General features: G+C 51.2%; 1 protein-coding gene across 1 annotated transcript in view; it reads right to left on the bottom strand.

Annotated features, from left to right (window-relative positions):
- Positions 1-4,109: 4,109 nt before the first annotated feature.
- Positions 4,110-18,939, bottom strand: part of RAB43 (RAB43, member RAS oncogene family) — a 35,009-nt gene continuing 20,179 nt past the window's right edge. Inside the window, exons 2-3 of the mRNA XM_045812281.2 lie at positions 10,487-10,670; positions 4,110-8,275 (exon numbers count right to left, since the gene is read on the bottom strand). Of these exons, the coding sequence (XP_045668237.1) occupies positions 8,025-8,275; positions 10,487-10,670 (435 nt within the window). The 3' untranslated portion in view covers positions 4,110-8,024. The remainder of the gene's footprint in view (positions 8,276-10,486; positions 10,671-18,939) is intronic.

Here is an 18,939-nt window from a genome sequence, read left to right as displayed (position 1 = left end):
TAAGTAAGAAAATCCATGACCGATTATCCGTCCACCATGCCAAAGTTCCCCCTGAAACCGCTGAACGAGGTTATGGGTGATGAAAGCTAGAGAATAAATCGTTTCCGGAAACCCTTATCAGATTTATCACTTCCCACGCGAGCCTGCAGCGGTATGCTGGTGTGCGTTACAGCTCGGCAGAGAGCTGTAGTTACGCACACTTATGTAACAGATGTCAATAGGCTATACATAAAATATGCTATATATTATATCTCCCAAATAGCAGCCTAGCTCCAGTTTTAAAGATTTGTAAAAGAGATACAAGAAGGAGGAAGTTCTTCATAGCTCCATTTTAACACAATCACCGTTAACATTTTCATGTCCGGACCGTACTGTTAACGTCAATCATAACACTCCTTGACTTGGGTATTCTGAACCCTTGATTAATAAAGCATCATATTCTTGAATGTTCTGTTGTTTTCACGACTCTTCTGAAGTGTACTGGGTCCTTCTATGACAAACGTAGTAGGTGTTGATCGTAGAAGCCGGAAGTGTAGAAAGGCAGAAGGAAGACCCAAGCTCCCCAGCCCTTCACTGAGAGGTCGTCCTTCACCTCCCGCACTCAGACATACTGTCTAGAATAACGTGCAGCGGGGGAAGCTGCCTCCCAGCCTCCCCTTGCATGGATATAAGGCTGTCATGGACATTCCTGTGCATAGAGGTTTTATTGTTTTTAAGATTGGTTGAGATAGATCGCCATAAGGTTTCTGCTATTTTCAGAAACGTCCACTTAGAATCCGGTCCCTTTTGTGGAATGTAAACCTGTCAGTCCAGCCACGTTCCCACCCCCACGAAATCCAAGGGTACCTCCCAGGATCTCAGGGGGTTAAGGCACAACCCTGGAGCCCAATATCCGGGGCTCAAATCTTCTCTCTGCTGTTCACTGGATGTGCATTTGAGGCCTTAAACTCCCTTGTGAATTCCCATGGAAACCTCTCAATGAATTTCAGACTCCAGCATCTCAAGAGCCTGTAAACGGCATTCTGATAGAAGTTTCAAGGTTCCAGACTCAGAAAGTGGGCAGCCTTCCCCGGTCTACGCACCCCCCACAATGTGCCACACTGGGTAAAGATGTGAATGTCGATCTTTTCTGACGACAGGGTCCACAGCTTACAGTGGTCAGAGATCCAGAAAAGATCACACACGACGACGAGCTCAGACGTTGCCAGATGGGGATGCAGTTTGCTGGAAGAGCGTCGGGCGTTAGGTTGGCCCAGGTGACCCCGTGGATTCTGACTCTGTCAGAGTCAGAGTCTTGCCAAAGAGCCAGCCACCAGCCCTTGGGCCTTGAGGTCCCCAGATCGAGTCGGCGATTCCGCGGAGGATGGAAAACACACTCCAGGGGTAAATGGGCAAGAACCCTCAGGCCTTCTTTTTTAGGAAGAACCTAAAAACCTCTGAGACATGAAGGCCTGCCCAGGGGCCACCTGGGTGGGGTGGGCAGGCTGTGTAGACCAGTATTCCTCAAACTGTGACATGTACCCAGATCCCTGGGGATCTTACTACAAACCAGATTCTGAATCAGGAGCTCTGGGGCGGACACTGAGATCCCGCATTTCTAACCAGCTCCCGGATGACGCCAGGCTGCTGGCCCGTTGACTGCACGATGAGCAGAAGGCTGGAGCGAGCTGGCCCCACTCACCCAGCTTCCGGGAACTGACTCCCCAACCCCCTGACTGCCCTCTCTCGTGGCCTCCTTTGCCAGGTCTGGGTCTCCTGACGGCCCCTCAGCCCTGCACACAGACCCTCCAGCTCCCTCGTAGGTGCTGTTGACACTGCTGATGAGTAAGCAGCTTTGAACTGGGAACTTCCATGTCTGCAGCCTGTTCCCTGGGAACCGCCCTGCGGCGATGGTCGCATCGGGGTGCAAGGTGCGGAGTCACCGCTGGGGACAGAGGCCTGAAGCACGCAGCCCAGCTGTGGGAGGGATGGGACCGTCCCGGGCACCCTCTCAGAGATGAGGGGGGCGGGCAGAGCCGTCCTCACCACAACCCCGAGGTGGCCTGGGTCAAAGCACACCACGGATGCCCAGGAAACACCAGCCGGGGCCATGCCTGCCCCTTGGGCGGGGTCTCTTCTTTCCAGCGCGGGGAGCCGACAGCAGGGACAGGACACAGCAGTCTCTGGGGCTGTGTGTGTGTGTGTGTGTGTGTGTGTGTGTGAGGGGGCTCCACACACTCTGGAGGGCTCCTGGGAGTGTCTGGGAGTCAGCGTCAGGACCAGGGGGTTGTCCTTTGGGTCCAGGCCCCAACTCGCACTGTGTGTCAACAGGAGGCCCTGCTTGGAGAATCCCGTGACACAGCGGGAAGTTGGGTTCTGCAGGTGGGTCTGGGGGTCTGCCTGTCAGGGGAGCGCGGGGTCAGTGCCCTGTGTGGCTGGGTGTGGCGAGTGTCAGGGGAGAGCCTGGACGGCCCTGACGGGCCCCATGAGGGAGCCTGAGGGCAGCAGGGAACCAGGCAGCTCCAAGCAAGGGGGTGACCGGGTCAGTGTGTGACCTGCTTCGGGAAGGTGCGTGGAGCCGGATGTGGAGGCAGGAGGCAGGGCAGGTGGAGGCTGGCTGGCGGGAGCCACCGCGTGGGGAAGGCGACAGATGGTGAGGAGAGGAGATATGAGTGGAGTGGGGGCACCCTGCATCCTGGCTTCCCCGAAGGAAGGGCTGGCGCAGTCCCTCCTCAGCTGAGCCCCTGGGTGAATGTGTGTAGGGAGCAGGGTGGGGTGAGTGGGGGTTGGAGCTTTGGGAGCCCCCAGGGGAGGGGCAGGGCCAGGCTCAGCTCTGGGACCTAGGCCTCTGGCCTCAGTTTCCCTGTTTTAAAGCCCAGGACTTTGTCCCAGGGTCTGGCAGTTCCACGGCGTGGGCAGAGGCAAGAGAGGGCCGTCATCACAGCCTCTGTGGGGACGTGTGGCGGCCCGGCTCAGACCACCCACATAGGGGTTTTTCTTCCCAGGGTACATGCAGGCTTGGGGGCTGCCCTGCATTCAAGGACAGCAGGAAATTCAAACCACAGGCGTTTCTTCTCCCTGGAAAAGGTGATTGGAAGTGGCTGGAGTGTGGCCCCTCTGGAAGGTCCAGGCTCCAGGCCTGCATCACTCGGTCAATGGAATTATCAGGCTTCTCACCTCTGGGACAGAGCCAGAAACAGGAGCCCCTGCTCCAGCCGCGCAGTGTACAAAGCCTCTCCCAGCTGGGATCTTGCGGTGGCTTGCCGGCACGCGGGCAGGACAGGAACTAGTGTCCCGTATCTGCGGAAACCAAGGCTGGGTGGAAAACCAAGGCCCAAAGCCCAAGATCACGGGAACTAGTCACAGCAGACCTGGGATTTGGATGGAGGTTGGTCTGATGTCACTCGGTCTCCGAGCAGGGCGTGGCAGACCGAGTACAGTACGACCAGGCCGTGGTGAGCAGCCGGCCACCAGGTCAGCACAGGCCCCCTTCTGAGAATGACCGGTTACAGACTCCAGAGCATCTGGGTGGGCTACGGAGTCATGGACTTCCTGGTGCCAGGGCCCCAATCGGGCACTGCTCCCTACTATGTGCCTGACTTGGAATAAAAGCTCTGATTTGCTACGGCTTCAAGGCTTGGGCAAGGAACTCCCAACCCCTGAGCCTGTTGGCTCACCTGCAAAGAACAAGGATAGTAACACCTTCCCGCAGGCTGTAGATGAGAGACATCAGGCCCGGTGCCCCCGACCACCACTGAATCGTCCTCCTCAACCTGCCTCCCCAGCTCAAACCCAACTGAAGGAACCTGAGGCCCAGACAAGTGCAGTAACTTGCCCAAGGTCACAAAGGTATCCCTGGCAGAGTGAGGACCCAGCCCAAGCTCCCTCCTGCCCCTTAGGCACTAACAGCTTCTCTGCCACAGGATCCCACCCTGGTCTGGGCAGGGAAGTCTTAACAGGGCTCCCGGCAACAGAAGGGCCGTCGGCCGCGTGTAGGCCCACCCACCCACTCTGGGCCCGGAGACTAGTCGGGGAAGCCAGCTGGGCGGGTGGAACCGTCTGTGGAGACATGGCCACCTGGGCCAGCGTGGGGCTCCAAGGTGAGAGAAGCAGTCTTGGGCACCATTGGCTCTTTGCAGAAATCTGTTTAATGGTTTAGGAATGCGTACACTCTGGCTCTGGTTTCCATAAAGGCAACTCTTCCATGTTTCAAAAAAATAGATTTGCTATAAAGATTTATGTATCATAAATAGGTAATGTGAAAAATCCCCAAATGCAAACGGCATCACTGGGCTTAGCTGAGGCCCTCCCCACAGCCCAGCAGTCCAGGCCGCAGGGCGCAGAGGGTCCCTAAACCAACGCCCCCCCCCACCCCGCCCGGACAGCCCTCCTGGTAAAGAGGAACTGAGTTCAGTATGAATTAGCTTTCTTCAGCTCCATGCCTGCTGGGGCCTGATGTCCTTGAACCCCTCTTCTGGAAGGACAGGGACCCACCTCTCTGGCTCGGGACTCATGACCTGTGTCCCTTGCCTGCCCCACTGCCCCTCCGGGGAGTATAAAACACCAGCCTTCTCGTTCTCCAGCCCATGTCACACCGGCCCCACCCCGGCCACAGGTGGTGCTCTCCCCGGGGCCTGCTGCTGCCAGGACACTTCCTGGCCCTCTGTCCCCTGCCTCCTCTCCCACACCCTGGCCCCTGACCCCACCTGTTCCTGCTCTTGGGTAATTTATAAACAGAGGAAGAGATTAAGCTCTCTGGCCCGAGAAGCCCAGGGCTTGCTGCGGGAGGAAACAGAGGTGGGTCGCATTCTGTCTCAACACTTCCCCATTTTCTCTTACCCAAGTCCAGATCCCCATGTGACAGAAGACCCAGGGGACTGTGAGGCCCCCCCCTCCCCGACACGGCACTACAGACAGGCAGCTCGGCCGGCATGCAGTCAACACCACACCAGCGCCGGGCCCTGAGCACTAGCATTTCTATCCAGGGCCGAGGCTAGGAAATGGTCTCTGTTTGAGCCTGTAGGAAATGGCTCCTGCTGAGGAAACAGGGGACAAAGAACTCAGTCTTGCCAGGGGGTACTGTGAGCAAGGGACTAGTTCTCAGGGGTGTCCAGGTGGGTCATCTGTGGGACTCTAAACGATAGGAAGGCTCGGTGAGTGGGCGCAGTCTGGACAGAAGGTGCTCCTGGGGGACAAGGTGCTGGGGAGAAGCCAGGGCAGAGCTGTGGAGGCCTTGGACATCCAGACTGAGCATGGACCGTATCCCGAGGGCCCCCGGCACCCTGGAAGGTGAGGGGGCAGCATCAGCGTGACCTTTTACCACTGCCACGCTGACTGCAGGAGGGTGCCTTGAGCTACGCGGGCTACGAGCCCAGGGGCCAAGGAGGTCCATGAGGTGTCCAGGGGAGGCTGGGGCCTGTCCAGGGCAGAGGGGCAGGGGGGCAGCGTGGAGGTGGGATCCTAGCACTGCGGTGGGGTGGGGCAAGAGAGTGAGGAGCCAAGACAACCCCTGGATTTCTAGGCTAAACCCCTGGCGGCCATGGTGCCTGGAGGATAGGGTGGCAGGAGACCACTCAGCCCAGCGTTCCGGACACGTTGGGACTGAGAAAGGCAGGAATGGGAAGCGGTTTTGTGGCTGCTGGGTGAGCCAAAGGCTGCCAGTGGGCAGAAACCTCCCTGGTCCTGCCTGGGCCAGCTGCTCCCTTCCTTTCTCAGCCAAGCCTCTGCAAGGTTTCAGGCCTCCCACCCCGGGATCTGGAGGAGGGGGATGGTTCGTAGTCCAAGCCCCTGTCACCAGCCAGCTACCCTGTTGCTATGCCTCGCCTGGATCCTCATGGCAGCCCAGGGCGTCCCTGTGAAGGAGACGGAATGGAAGGGTCTCCCGCGTCCCCTAGCCATCCCAGCCCTGAGGCAGAGAGGGACAGCAGGTAACCATGGGTAGGGTCTGTACCTGGGCTCAGCTGGAACTGAGGCTGCAAGTCAATCACGGGGGCGGGGGGGGGGGGGGCTGTAGGCCTGTGCTCCAAGACCCCCTGCGTCCCCGCCACCACCCCCCAGAGCAGCAGGTCTCTGCGAGGTCAGGCTTCACGAGATTGCTCTTCCAGCTTGGGCCCAGGTTGAATGCCCAACTCTGCCCAAACATCAGCCCCTAGCAGAGGTCATGGGGCTGGACGACCTTCCCCTTGGCCCGAATGTGCCTCAGTCATAGGCACGTTCTACTTTGCAGGTAGAGCCCAGGCACTGCAGTGGAGGGACCCGGTAGACACCAGCTCTCCCTGCCGGTGGTTGGGCCCCAGGCCCCACTCATCCCATCCCAGTGGCAGAGCCACTGAGAAGGAAGCCAAGTGGCCTACTTGCTCCCAGGTCCCACCCCACCCAGCCACCAGGGGGCTGGTTCCCCTCAGTGCGGGCCCCTGCTCAGTAGCTCCTGGTCCAACCAGGCCAACATCCTTCCCCTCCAACACCAGGCTGAGCCGTCCTGGGGCTGCCTCCCTGCCCGAAAGAGAGTCACCAGCCCTGCCTGTCTCAATCCCAGCCAGGGAAGCCCTCTGTGCCCGACTCTGCTTCACCAAACCACTGGGGGTCTGGCTGCTGCGGAAGGTCTGGCTTCTGACTCTGCCGTCGGGCCTCCCTGGGAGAGCGGGTGACGCAGGTGGGAATCAGAAGGCAAGGGAGGTCAGCTGGAGGCCGGTGGCCCACTGCTGGGGCTGGGGCTGGGGCTGAGCCTGGGCTCCACGCCCATGATGTGGCCTTGCCTAAGGCTCTGACAGCAGTGTATTTCCTGGGGCCCCACACAGAGGGGGGCCTAAGAGGCTAGACTGGGCTGACACGGAGGGCCTGGGTGGTATGGGAAGATCACCTGCCTCCCCAGCTCCATCCCTGTGATCCTCTGAGCTACCCCCAGAGGGCGGTGTGCTTCCAAGAGCCCCAGTGACGCCAGGCCTCCCCTGCCTTCTAACCTCAGCACGCAGCAACGTTGAGGCTCTGAAGAGCGGATGGGCCCAGGAGGATGAAATGGCCAGACGCAGGACTGCCAGGGCCTTGCCTTCTCCGTTCGGGAAACCATAAGCTAGACTGGAAGCAGCGGGGGAGCCGTCGCTCTAAAGGTGGCAGGAAGGGCTTCTACACAGGTCAGCCCAGGTGCCCAGAAGGTCCCTCTCAGATCTTAGCCTCACGGATGCCAGCTTTTACTTGTCCCTTAATTGTCCACATTCTTATCTCATTCCCCCCAACCCCCAAGTTCTGAGAGTCAGTGCTGAAGAATCAGCTGGGTTTGCAAACTGAGTGGCAGAACGTTGGGCCCCAGGCCAGCAGACAGTCCCTGCTTGGCTGTGGGCCATGACCCCATATTTGTGCCGATGAAAACAAGAAACTACATGGAAAACCAGAGAACTTGAGAGGTCTTGCTAAGGCAGCAAGCCAAGCCCCAAGCTATCTGTGAGCTTAGAGCGGGCAGTGAAAAAAGGAAGAAGGTTCCTCGCCTGGAAGGAGTTAGGGCTTCCCCGGGGCTGTGCTCAGGAACCGAGTCTGTTGGGCTGGGTGCTCTCACTCTCCGAGGCTACACACAGAGGCCCTGGAACGAGCCGGAAGAACCCAAGGCACCAGCCACATCCCCGGAGGGCAGCAGCCTGCCGCCACAGCCGCAGCAAGACTCAAGGTGTGAAATGGTCAGAACCAGTACATGCGAGGCAGGGAAGGCACATCCCGGCCCCTCCCCCGCTGTGGTCCACACCGGCAGGCCCGGGCCAGTCCTGGACCGTGAAGGACGCGGAGGGGACAGCCACTGGCTGGCAGGATGGGCCCCACACCCTACACCCTGTATGACACCAGGTCTCCCTCAGAAGGTACCCCGCTTCTTCCTTCCTCGAAGGTAGCTTTCCCATCAAGTACCCAGGCCACGGAATGGAGAATTCCAGGACTTTATCCAGCTGCTCTAGAATCGCTGGCGCCATGGAGGGCCAGCTCTGGAAGGGTGGGCCCGGCAGGCCAGAGACAGAGAGAGAGACGAGGTGGGGAGGCCCCTGCCTGCCTGCCCTGCACCCCGGTCAGCAGCCACAGCCCCAGCCGTCTCCGACGTCCTTGCTATCCAGCTGGATGTGGTCGGTGCCCTTCTCACTGAGCAGAGGGCCGCCGTGCCTGACGACCAGCTCCGTGGCCACCCTCACGAAGGCCTCCTCCACGTTGCTTGAGTCCTTGGCAGACGTCTCGATGGCACACAGGATGTCATAGTGCTCCGCCAGGCTCTGTGCCTCGGCCAGCGGGACCTCCCGGAGCTCGCCCAGGTCCGACTTGTTCCCTGCAGCGGAAGGTCAGGTGCGGCTCGGTGAGGCCCACAGGCTCCAGCAAGCCCTGTCCCACCTGGCAGGGCCAAGCTGAGACGCCGTGCCGTCCACCGCACCCTGCCCACCACCAACAAACACCGTTTTGTATCTCTCTTCTTAAAAAATAAAAAAAAGACCTCCTTTAATTTTAAAGGTCTTATTCTGACCTCTCATCCCTCAGCTTTCTCTTTTTTATCTTTGCCAGAGGCTCGTGGATTTTACTGCTCCTTCCTAACAAGCAGGAGCAGTGAAGTCTGGGGAAGAGAGCAGGGTACTTTAGAGCTGCGAGACACTCTGGCTCCCTTTCACTTGTTGTGTGACCCCGGGGTAAGCCACTTCATCCCTGAGACTCGGTTTCTCCATCTCCGATGCCACCTTCAGCACAGGGGGGATCGAATGGTACAATGAGCAGGAAAACAGCTGGCACCCGGCAGGCACTCCTAGGTGGCGGCGTTAACAAGGAAACCTAGCATCGCAAGGTCTGTTCTTTGCTAACGTTTTATTACGCTTATTATTTATTTTCTCCTATTTTCCTCTGAATTCTTTTATTCACTGTAAGATCGTGCTTTTCGATTATTTTGCTTTTCTGTGCATGAAAGCACAGACGACCAGTTGACCCGAGAGCACACCCCTGGCTTCTCCTACAAGGTGTCAGATATTTCATTATGTTCCAAAAAATCTGGCCAACTGCTCCTTGACCCAATTTCTAGAGGAATTTTTTTAAGTCTCTAAATGGTTAACTTTTGTAATGTGACTATATAGGGAGGATAAAAAAAAAATAGAGAACCGTCTAGAAAGATCTAAACTGTCTTTGGTAGCCTTAAATGATGCAGTAACTAATTTCAATGTGGGGAGCTTATTTGGATCCTGCTTTCAATAAACTGGAAAAAAAAAAGTACACGTGATATTTAGGGGCAATGATAAATCCGAACCCTGATCGGCTACCCGATTATCTTAAGAAAATATCAATATTTTTCAGATGTGAAAGTGGTATTGTTGGTAGGTACTTTTTAAGTGTTTGTGTCTTCTACAGATTCATGCTGGAATATTTACAGATGACATAGTTACGGTGCTGGGAATCACCCCAGAGAAAGACAAGGGAGGGGAAGGGATGAGGGTGGAGAAGAAACTGGCCATGAGTTGCTCGTTGCTGAAGCTGGGGGATGGGTATCCGGGACTCACTGCACTATTCTATTTTCTGCATTTGTATAAAATGCTCTATGACAGAATGTTTTACTAAATGTCCTGGATAAAAGGGAAGTGTAAGGCCAGGTAAGGAGAACTCCACTCCTGCCTGGGGAGTCCAGCTCCGCCGAGCGCTTCCCCATTCCGGGCCAGGCCGGCTAGGCAGAACCAAGCACCACCCTTTCCCCAGCTCCAGCTACACCCAGGCCCCAGCTGTACAATCTCGTCTTGGAAGAACCAGCCTGACGGTTGGAATGAGGACCCCAGGGACCATACAAATGCTCCAAAGCTTCTTGAGCCCAGGTCTGGGAAGTTCACTTAGGAGGAAAAGGGAAAATGGAGATAAGAGTAACAGTGGTTCTCAAAGTGGGGTCTCTCGGCCACAAACATGGCGCCACCTGGGAACCTGTGAGAAAGGCATGTCCGTGGGCCCCACCCAGCCCTCCTGAATCAGACGTGGTGCCTGGCATCTGTGCTTTTGCAAACTTCTGAGTGATTGGGAAGCACACAGATGGTTAAGAAGCCCTGCTCTGCAGTGTGGTGTGACAGCAAGTCACCGAATGACAATCGGCAGAGCTCAAGTTTCCTATTTATATGCTCACAGGCTGTGTGCACTGGGATAAATTACTTCACTTTTAAGAGCCTCAGCTCCAGCCCCCGGCAAACAAGGAGTAGCCAGGGTTATGGGAACTAAATCCAATGACACCAGTGAAGGTTTAGCCAGTGTTACGCACTGTGGGGCTACACGGTAACTGCAAAGCCAAGGGTAGCTCCCTTTCTTCCTCCCCTAATTCCAATTGTGGACATAATTGTGTAGGGGATTGGCAGGATCAGAATCTGGAAGATCGCGGTTCAAGTTCTGGCTCCCTTCCTGCCTGGCCGAGTTCAGCCTCTCTCTGTGCTCCATTTGCCCTGTGTTTAAGAAGGAGACAGAGACTAGGACAGAGAGATCCGTGGCCCCGAGGAACCCTGCTGGACCTGCCCCGTTCCCCCCAGCTCACCGATCAGCAGCTGCACGATGTTAGAGCCTGCGTATTTCCTCACATCCTCGATCCAGTGAGGCACTGACAGAAAGGAGCTCCTCTTGGTGATGTCGTAAGCGAGGATGGCCCCGTTGGCACTGCGGTAGTAGCTCTGGGTGATGGTGCGGAATCGTTCCTGGCCAGCTGTGTCCCAGATCTGCAGCTAAAGAAATAGGGGGTCTCCCGTGAACCTGGTGGTGTGGCCACACGCAGGGGATAGGGAGGGCGATCCCACAGACCCACGCCCAAAGCACCGGTTCCACTGGGCAGGCCACCAGCCCACACCTTGGCAGGAACCACAGAAGAGGGGCTAGAAGGTGGGCAGAGAGAGGAAAGAACTCTGTGGCCCAACTTTGAGGGGGACAGGAAGATGCAAGGAAGGTGGGGAGCCCTCAGCTCTGCTCTCTAAAAGGTGGTAAGGGGGCATTCTGCACTGCAGCAGGAAGTACATTTGACCCAGGGCCCTCTGTGCCCTCTCTCCCCTACGCACTGGGCTCACTGCCAGGAACAACGAACCAGAAGAGCTCCAGCAGCTCACAGTTCCAGGTGTGCTATGATGCTGGCTATGTGTGTGTCCTGTGCCTTTCCCTCTCGGCCTGCAAATTCACCTCTATACCCAGCCTTGTGGAAGGTTCCTCCAGCATTAGGGTTCTCTACTTCTGCCTCACTGATGCCTGGGAAGATGCTCACAACCTGGTGGTGAGGGGGCCAGGGCTGTGGCAGTGAGGGCCTGTGGGAGGCTATGCATAGGGTCCTCCCATGGGGCCTTTATCACCAGCTGGCCCAGCTTGACCAAAGGCAAGAAACTTGGGGTCTTTCCTTGCCATGTGTTCACTTAGCAAACACCCATCGGTGCCCACTGCCAAGCCCTCCTGAACACTGGCCATGGAGGAGAGGAGCCCGTGTGTAGCAGGAGCTCCCCTGGTTTCTGGGGAAGCAGCAGTCTGGCATGACACATGCCAGATAGGGCTGGTGGAGGGGCTGTACCCGGAGCAGACCTGGACCTCCACTGTGCCCGGGCTGGGTGGAGGTCACCAGTTCTGGGCCTGGGGGAGATGGACTGTCGGGGGCCATCAGAGTGGGCAGATGCCAGGGCTCCTGGGGGCTCAGGGTTTGTCTTCTCTGCTCACAAATCACAGGTTCTGGGAGTTCTCTGAAGATGAACACAAGCCTTTGATCTCCACCAAGCTGTGGGTCCATCCATCTTCTGTCACTGGCACAAGCACTCTGGGTGCCTCTTTATCTAGTTCACAAGGCATGGGAGGCCCCCTTGTCTGTCCGGGATAGGGAAAAGCCCCAGAGCCCTCAGACAGTTCCTGAGGGCAGAGCTGTGGAAGTGACCCCCTCTTCCCTAGGCCCCACCGACAGAAGTCTAAGAGTTAACAAACTCTGGGCCACAACATGCCAAATGGAACCCTCTGGTCCTGAGACCTCCTATTTACTTCTCAACTATAAAAGTCTCCAAGGAAACCAGGTGTCTGTTAGCTCACGCATGGGGTGAAGAGAAAGGCATGAACTCTGGCAGTACACAGACCTGGAATCCAGATGACCAAGAAACTCATCTCCATGCCCCAGAGGACAGCACGTAAGACAGAGGCCAAACAAACGCAGAAAAAAAGTGACTTGGACGGAACAAAACTATCCAGAGACGAATTTTTGTTTACCAAAAACAAACATCAGTATTTTCAGAGACAGGAAAAGATCCATAAAACAATAACAGAATACTATTTCTTTAAAAAAAAACAGGGGGGGGGGCGCCTGGGTGGCACAGCGGTTAAGCGTCTGTCTTCGGCTCAGGGCGTGATCCCAGCGTTATGGGATCGAGCCCCACATCAGGCTCCTCCGCTATGAGCCTGCTTTCCTCTCCCACTCCCCCTGCTTGTGTTCCCTCTCTCGCTGGCTGTCTCTATCTCTGTCAAATAAATAAATAAAATCTTTAAAAAAAAAAAAAAGGTTGAGGGAGTATTCCGAAAGAAAAATAGAGGGCGCTGGTTGGCTCAGTTGGAAGAGCATGTGACGCTTGATCTCAGGGTTATGCGTTCCAGTCCCACACTGGGTGTAGAGATTATTTAAAAGTAAAATCTTAAAAAAGAGAGATTTTGACAATTAAAAATATAACGTCAATGAAAAATGCAACCTAAGGGTTGGAAGATAAAACTGAAAAAATCCCTCCAAAATAGAGAGGAAAAAAAACTGTAGAGCCAGTCTAGGAGGTCCAATATGGGGATAGTAAACGTTTCGGAAGAAAAAGAACAGTAAAATCAAGGGGAGGAAATCAAAGAAAAACTTCAAGAAAACTCCCTCTGGGTTGAAAGAGCCCACTAAGTACCCACACAATGGAGGAAAACAGACCCCCACAAAACACACCACATGGGAATTCCACAACAGTGGGGAAGAAAAGAAGGTCCTAAAAGCTTCCAGAGAGGAAAAGAAAAAGAAAAAACAGGTTTTAACGTTAAAGTTTCACAAAATCCACATGGCATTAGATAGTCAATGAAATAATGCCTAAAATAATAGGCTAGAAAATTATTTCCAACCTAGAATTCTCTACCCAATTAACCACCAGTCAAATGCGATGGTTTAATAAACACATTTTCAGATACACAGGCCTCAAAAAGTTTACCTTCCTGCCACCCTTTCTCAGGAAGCTACTGACAGTTCCTCTAACTAAAGAAATCAACCAAAAATAAGATGTGGGATCCTGAAAACAGAGAATTTAACTCAAAAGAGAGGCAAAGGAAACCTCAGGATGGTGGTAGGGGGAGACCCCAAAACAAGAGCTAGGGGGCGAGCCTGGACATCAACCCATCAGCAGCAGGCCACAGGGGCAGCTTCCAGCTCCAGCAGAGTAATTACTGGCAGATGAGCCCTCCCTCCAAAAACCACCATCAGACTGAGAAAAACATGGGAGGTCGCTGTTTTCAAGATGTGAACAACGAGCAGCAGGAGACAATGACCCTGAAAGAAGCAAAACTCCTAAGATGCGCCTCCTGACCAGGACCCTCTGCCCGGGCATGGCTTCCTGACTGCCAGACAATGGGCTAGAATCCAGGCAAAGCACGGTGGTCCCATATGGCCAGGAGGCAAGTATGAGAGTCTGGAGCAGCTGATGGGACAGGAATGAGGAGCGATGCAGGGGTGGGAAAGCCTAAAGTCTGGGTGTGGTGTGGGAGTCTTCGGTGAGTCCTTCCCTGAGGGCTCCATGCATCGGGTGGGACTACCAGAATTTTACCGGCGAGTGACCCCTAGCTGCTGGAGAAAGACCAGAGAGAGAGGCTGAGCAGTGCCAGGGGGTTGCTGGAGTTCTGACCCAGTCACAGTGAAGAGGCCTCCTTAGCCCCTTGTTAGTAGCCCAGCTCGTAACCTGAGACATCAGAAAGGCTGTTGCCTACGAGTGAAGACCATGCATGACTAGACAAAGGCCTCCAAAAACCTGCCCTAACAAAACCTAAAACCAAGCCCCAACACAAGTCTCAGGTTTGGAGGCTGACTTCTGTCAAGTCAGAAAGGCTAGAGAAACATCCTTGGATGTCCATCTATCTGTCCTAACAAAACATAAAAGCAAGCCTACATGGGTTCAAGGTGATTGGCCAGCAAACTGAATTGACTATTAGGACATCAATCAATGGGGGCGCCTGGGTGGCTCAGTCCCTTAAGCATCTGCCTTCGGCTCAGGTCATGATCTCCGGATCCTGGGATCGAGCCGCATTGGGCTTTCTGCTCAGTAGGGAGTCTGCTTCTTTTTCTCTCAACCTCTGCCTCTCCCCACTGTGTGTTCTCTCTCTCTCTCTCTCAAATAAATACATAAAATCTTTTAAAAAAGAAAAAAAGGGGGTGCCTGGGTGGCACAGTCGTTAAGCGTCTGCCTCCGGCTCAGGGCGTGATCCCGGCGTTCTGGGATCGAGCCCCACATCAGGCTCCTCCACTAGGAGCCTGCTTCTTCCTCTCCCACTCCCCCTGCTTGTGTTCCCTCTCTCACTGGCTGTCTCTGTCAAATAAATAAATAAAATCTTAAAAAAAAAAAAAGGACATGAATATATGTTCTTCAAAAGAAAAGAACAGAATCCGGAGTCAGTGGCATCAACCACTATTTCCAGTATACAATAAAAAATTGCTAAACATACAAAAAACCAAAAAACCCTAATTTGATCCACAAAGAAAAAAACAGTCAATAGAAAATTATATCAAAATGATCCAAATATTGGATTTTAGTAGACAAAAATATTAAAGCAGTTATTTTAAGTATGATCAGAGAATTAAAGGAAAATATGGTCACAATGAGTGGGCAAATAAGGAATTTCAGCACAGAAATGGAAACTGTTTTTTTAAAAAACATATAAAAAAGAATTGAAATTCTAGAACTTAATAAGTGAAGTAAAAAATTCACTCTACGAGCTGAGCAGCAAAATGGAGAGGGCAAACACACACAAAAAGAATCACTTAACCTGAAGAAAAATCAGTAGAAATCATTCCCTCTGAACAAAGAGAAAAAAAATATTGAAGAAAAAGCAACGGAGGCACAGGAACCTGTAGGACATCATACAGTTCCATATTCACATAATTGCAGTCCCAGGAGGAGGAAGTGGTGAGAATGTGGTAGAACTAACGACTGAAAATTCCAAATTTAATGAAAATATCAATTTAATGATCAGCAAAACCCAAGCAGAAGAAATACAAAATATACCATAGGAGACTATGGTAAACAAGTCAAAAGTGAAAACAAAGGTAAAAGAGAAAAATTTTAAAGGAGTCAGAGAAATTATTACAGAGTAATAATAATAAATAACAAGTGATTTCTCACCAGAAATAATGGATGTCAGAAGACAATGCTGGAAAAAAAAAAAAAAAGTACTGAAAGAAAAACCTTCAACACCAAAGTCTTTAACCAGGAAAAAACCTCTCTCAAAAATGAGGGTGAAATAAAGATAATTTCAGACAAATGAGAGTAGAATCTCCCTGGAAGACCTGCACCACAAGAAATGCTAAAAGATGTTCTCCAGGCTGAAGAGGGATAATACTAAATGGAAACTCTGATGTACAAAAGGAATGAGAAGCACCAGAAATGGTAAATAGGCAGGTGTATCTAAAATATGATTTTTGTTTCTTGTCATTGCCATATAAGACAACTGACTGGAAAACTATAAATAATGACTGTAAGGTGGGGTTTATAATGTATTAGAAATAAAAAGTATGACAATAACAGCACATCAAAAAAGGAGGGCAATTAAATGAAATTATACTTTTGTAAGGTGACTACATTTGTCAGGTGTCAGATGTGAAGTGAGAAATAAGTGTTCAGGGTCAGTTGTAACATATCAAGTAATACAAAACTGACTCTGAAGACACTTTATAAATTAAGGATGCATTGTTAGCCCCATAACTAGTAAGAGAAATAGCAGGCGAACAGAGGAAATAAAGTGGTATTCTTAAAAAAAATTCAACTAAACCAAAAGAAAGTAGAAAAGGAACAAAGGAATGAAAAACAGAAGAGGCAAATAGAAAACACAGAGCAAATGGTAGATTTAAACACAAACAGATCAATAATTACATTAAATATAAATGGACTAAACATTTCAATTAAAAGCCATAGCTTGTCAGACTGGATAAAAGGCAAGACTACATGCTATCTACCTGAGATGCACCTTAAATATAAAGACACAAATAGGTAGCCCATAAAAAAATGAAATATATAAAGTACCTGTAAAAAGTAAGCATAAGAAAGTATGACAGCTTTAGGAATATGTAAGTAGGCTTCCAAACAAAGAATTACAAGAGATAAAGAGACATTTCATAATGATAAGGGGCAATTATCAGAAAGACATAACGATACTAAATAATGTATCCACCTAATTACAGAGTTTTAAATTTCATGAAGCTAAAACTGACATAACTAAAAGGAGAAACAAATCCACAATCATGGTTGGAGGTTTTACCACCTCTTCCTCAGTAACTGATAAAGTAGACAAAAAAAAATCAGTGTGAATGAAGAATATCTAAACAATACTACTGATCAAATTGACAGTTCCGGAACACTACACCCAACACTGCAGAACAGCACATTTTTTTTTTCAAGTGGACCCAGAATATTCACCAAGATAAACCATACATATGCTAGGCCTCAAATAAGTCTCAATACATTTCAAAAGGCTGAATTATATCTTATAGACTATTACTCTAATCACAAAAACAAAAAACGAAAAACAAAAAAACCCCACAAAACAAAACAAAAAACTAAAATAGAAATCAAGAAAGCTCTGAGAGAGATTTCTTTAAGAAGACGGAACTGAGAGGTGCCTGGGTGGCTCAGTTAGTGAAGTGTCTGACTTCGGCTCAGGTCATGATCTCCCAGTCCTCGGATTGGGCTGTGTCAGGCTCCCTGCTCAGTGGAGAGTCTACTTCTCTTTTTTCCTCTCCCTCTGCCCCTCCCCCCACTCGTGCTCTCTCTTGCTCTCTCTCTCTCTCAAATAAATAAATAAAATCTTTTAAAAAAAAAAAAGACGACGACGATGACAGAGCCGAGAGAAGGCCTTATATTGAGAGGCAAGGTATATAATACAGATGGGGAGGAAAGCTATATCAATTAGGATCTCCCCTAATTAGATGAATTAACGGTAAATACATAGACACCTAAGCAAAACAAAGACAATTACTACTTCTAGGAAAAACTGGTGAACATGGTAAATGAAAAATAATGGCAGTACACTACATGGCTTAGCAGTGAACAGCACTTGCTAATCGTAATGTATTCATTCATCAACACCTGCTATGTGCAGGCAGAGGGAGAGGAAAAACAAAAACAGAGCTCACATCCCAGGAAAAGAAGACAGACAAGAAGAATGCAACAGGATCCTTGCAGAGAAGGATAATGAGCACTCTGCAGATACTGGAGTGGAGATACCAGGGCCAACAAAACAGATGCAAATTCCTATCCTCAAGCCTATAGTCTGGTGCAGGAAACAAATGCTAAGTAAGATCCTAAGTAATAAGGATTTATAATTATTATAAAATGTATGTACTTATACATATATATAATATAAATAAAAATATTTATTATAAAGTAAATAATAAAAAGTAAGTATGCTAGACAGCGATAAGACAGGAAAAAATAAGCAGGGGAAGAAATTATGAGGCACCGTGAGGAATGAGGATTTAGACAGGACAGCCACAGAAAGCCTCACTGAGATAACTGTTGGTAATGATCTGGAGAGCGGTGCCTGGCTGGCTCAGTCGGTGGAGCATGCGACTCTTGATCTCAGGGTCGTAGGTTCAAGCCCAAGGCTGGGTGTAGAAATTACTTAAAAATAAAATCTTTTAAAAAAAATAACTAGGGGCACCTGGGTGGCTCAGTCTTCAGCTCAGGTCAAGATCCCAGGGTTCTGGGATCAAGCCCCGCATTGGGCTCCCTGCTCAGCAAGAAGCCTGCTTCTCCCCCTCCCACTCCCCCTGCTTGTGTTCCCTCTCTCACTGTGTCTCTCTCTGTCAAATAAATAAAATCTTTAAAAATAATAATAATAAATAAATAAACAAACAGAGGCGCCTGGATGGCTCAGTCAGAAGAGTGTGCAACTCTTGATCTCGGGATGGTGACATCGAGCCCTGTGCTGGGTGTAGAGAATACTAAAAAATAAACTTTAAAAGAAATTCTCTTTTAAAAAATACGTAAGTAAAAAATAAAGATGTGGAGAAAGTTAGCTAACTGTGCAAATGTCTGGGAGACAAGCATTCCAGGAATAGAGAAGAGCAAGTGCAAAGGCCCTGAGGCAGAGAAAAAGCAAGCAAGAAGACTGGTGTGTTTGGAGCAGAGTACAAAGGGAAAGAGCAATAAGGGATGACAGAGAAGTATCAAGGGGGGCTCAGATCATGCAGTGCCTTCTAGACCATAGTAAGAACTCTGGACTTCACTCTGAGTGAAAGTGGGAAGCCATGGGAGTTTTGAGCCAATCAGGCTTACTTTGTAACAGGATCTCTCTGGTTGCTGTACTGAGAAAAGATCAAAAGAGACCAAAGACAGAAATAGGGAGACCAGTTAGGAGGCAGTGGCCATAATCCGGGTAAAAGACCAGGCTGGGCCAGGGTGGTAACAGCGGAGGAAGGGAGAAGCAAGCAAATTCAGAATACATTCTGGGAAGAGAGCTGAAGGGAATGTAATCATGATCTAATCACTGTTGCCACACAACTCTACTGGGAGGATGCAAAGTGCGTACGTGTGCGATGGGGGCTGGGGAAGCACTGAGAGTTAGTTAACCATCACCTTCCAAAGTCAGAAGTCAACAAACTACGCCTGTAACTGGGGGAAAGGGGGTGGGTCGCAATATAAGCAGAAGAAATAGCTGAAAAAGAGCCGGAAGTGATTACCCCCGGAGGCTGGAGGTGGGGGTGCCAGGAGACCTTTTTGTAACAGACCTTGTTGAACCTAATGACTCTTTAAACCA

Source organism: Ursus americanus, chromosome 14 (genome assembly GCF_024610735.1).
Source record: "Ursus americanus isolate L20-20 chromosome 14, mUrsAme1.1.p, whole genome shotgun sequence".
Taxonomy (NCBI): domain Eukaryota; kingdom Metazoa; phylum Chordata; class Mammalia; order Carnivora; family Ursidae; genus Ursus; species Ursus americanus.
This window is presented reverse-complemented; position numbering and strand designations above follow the sequence as displayed.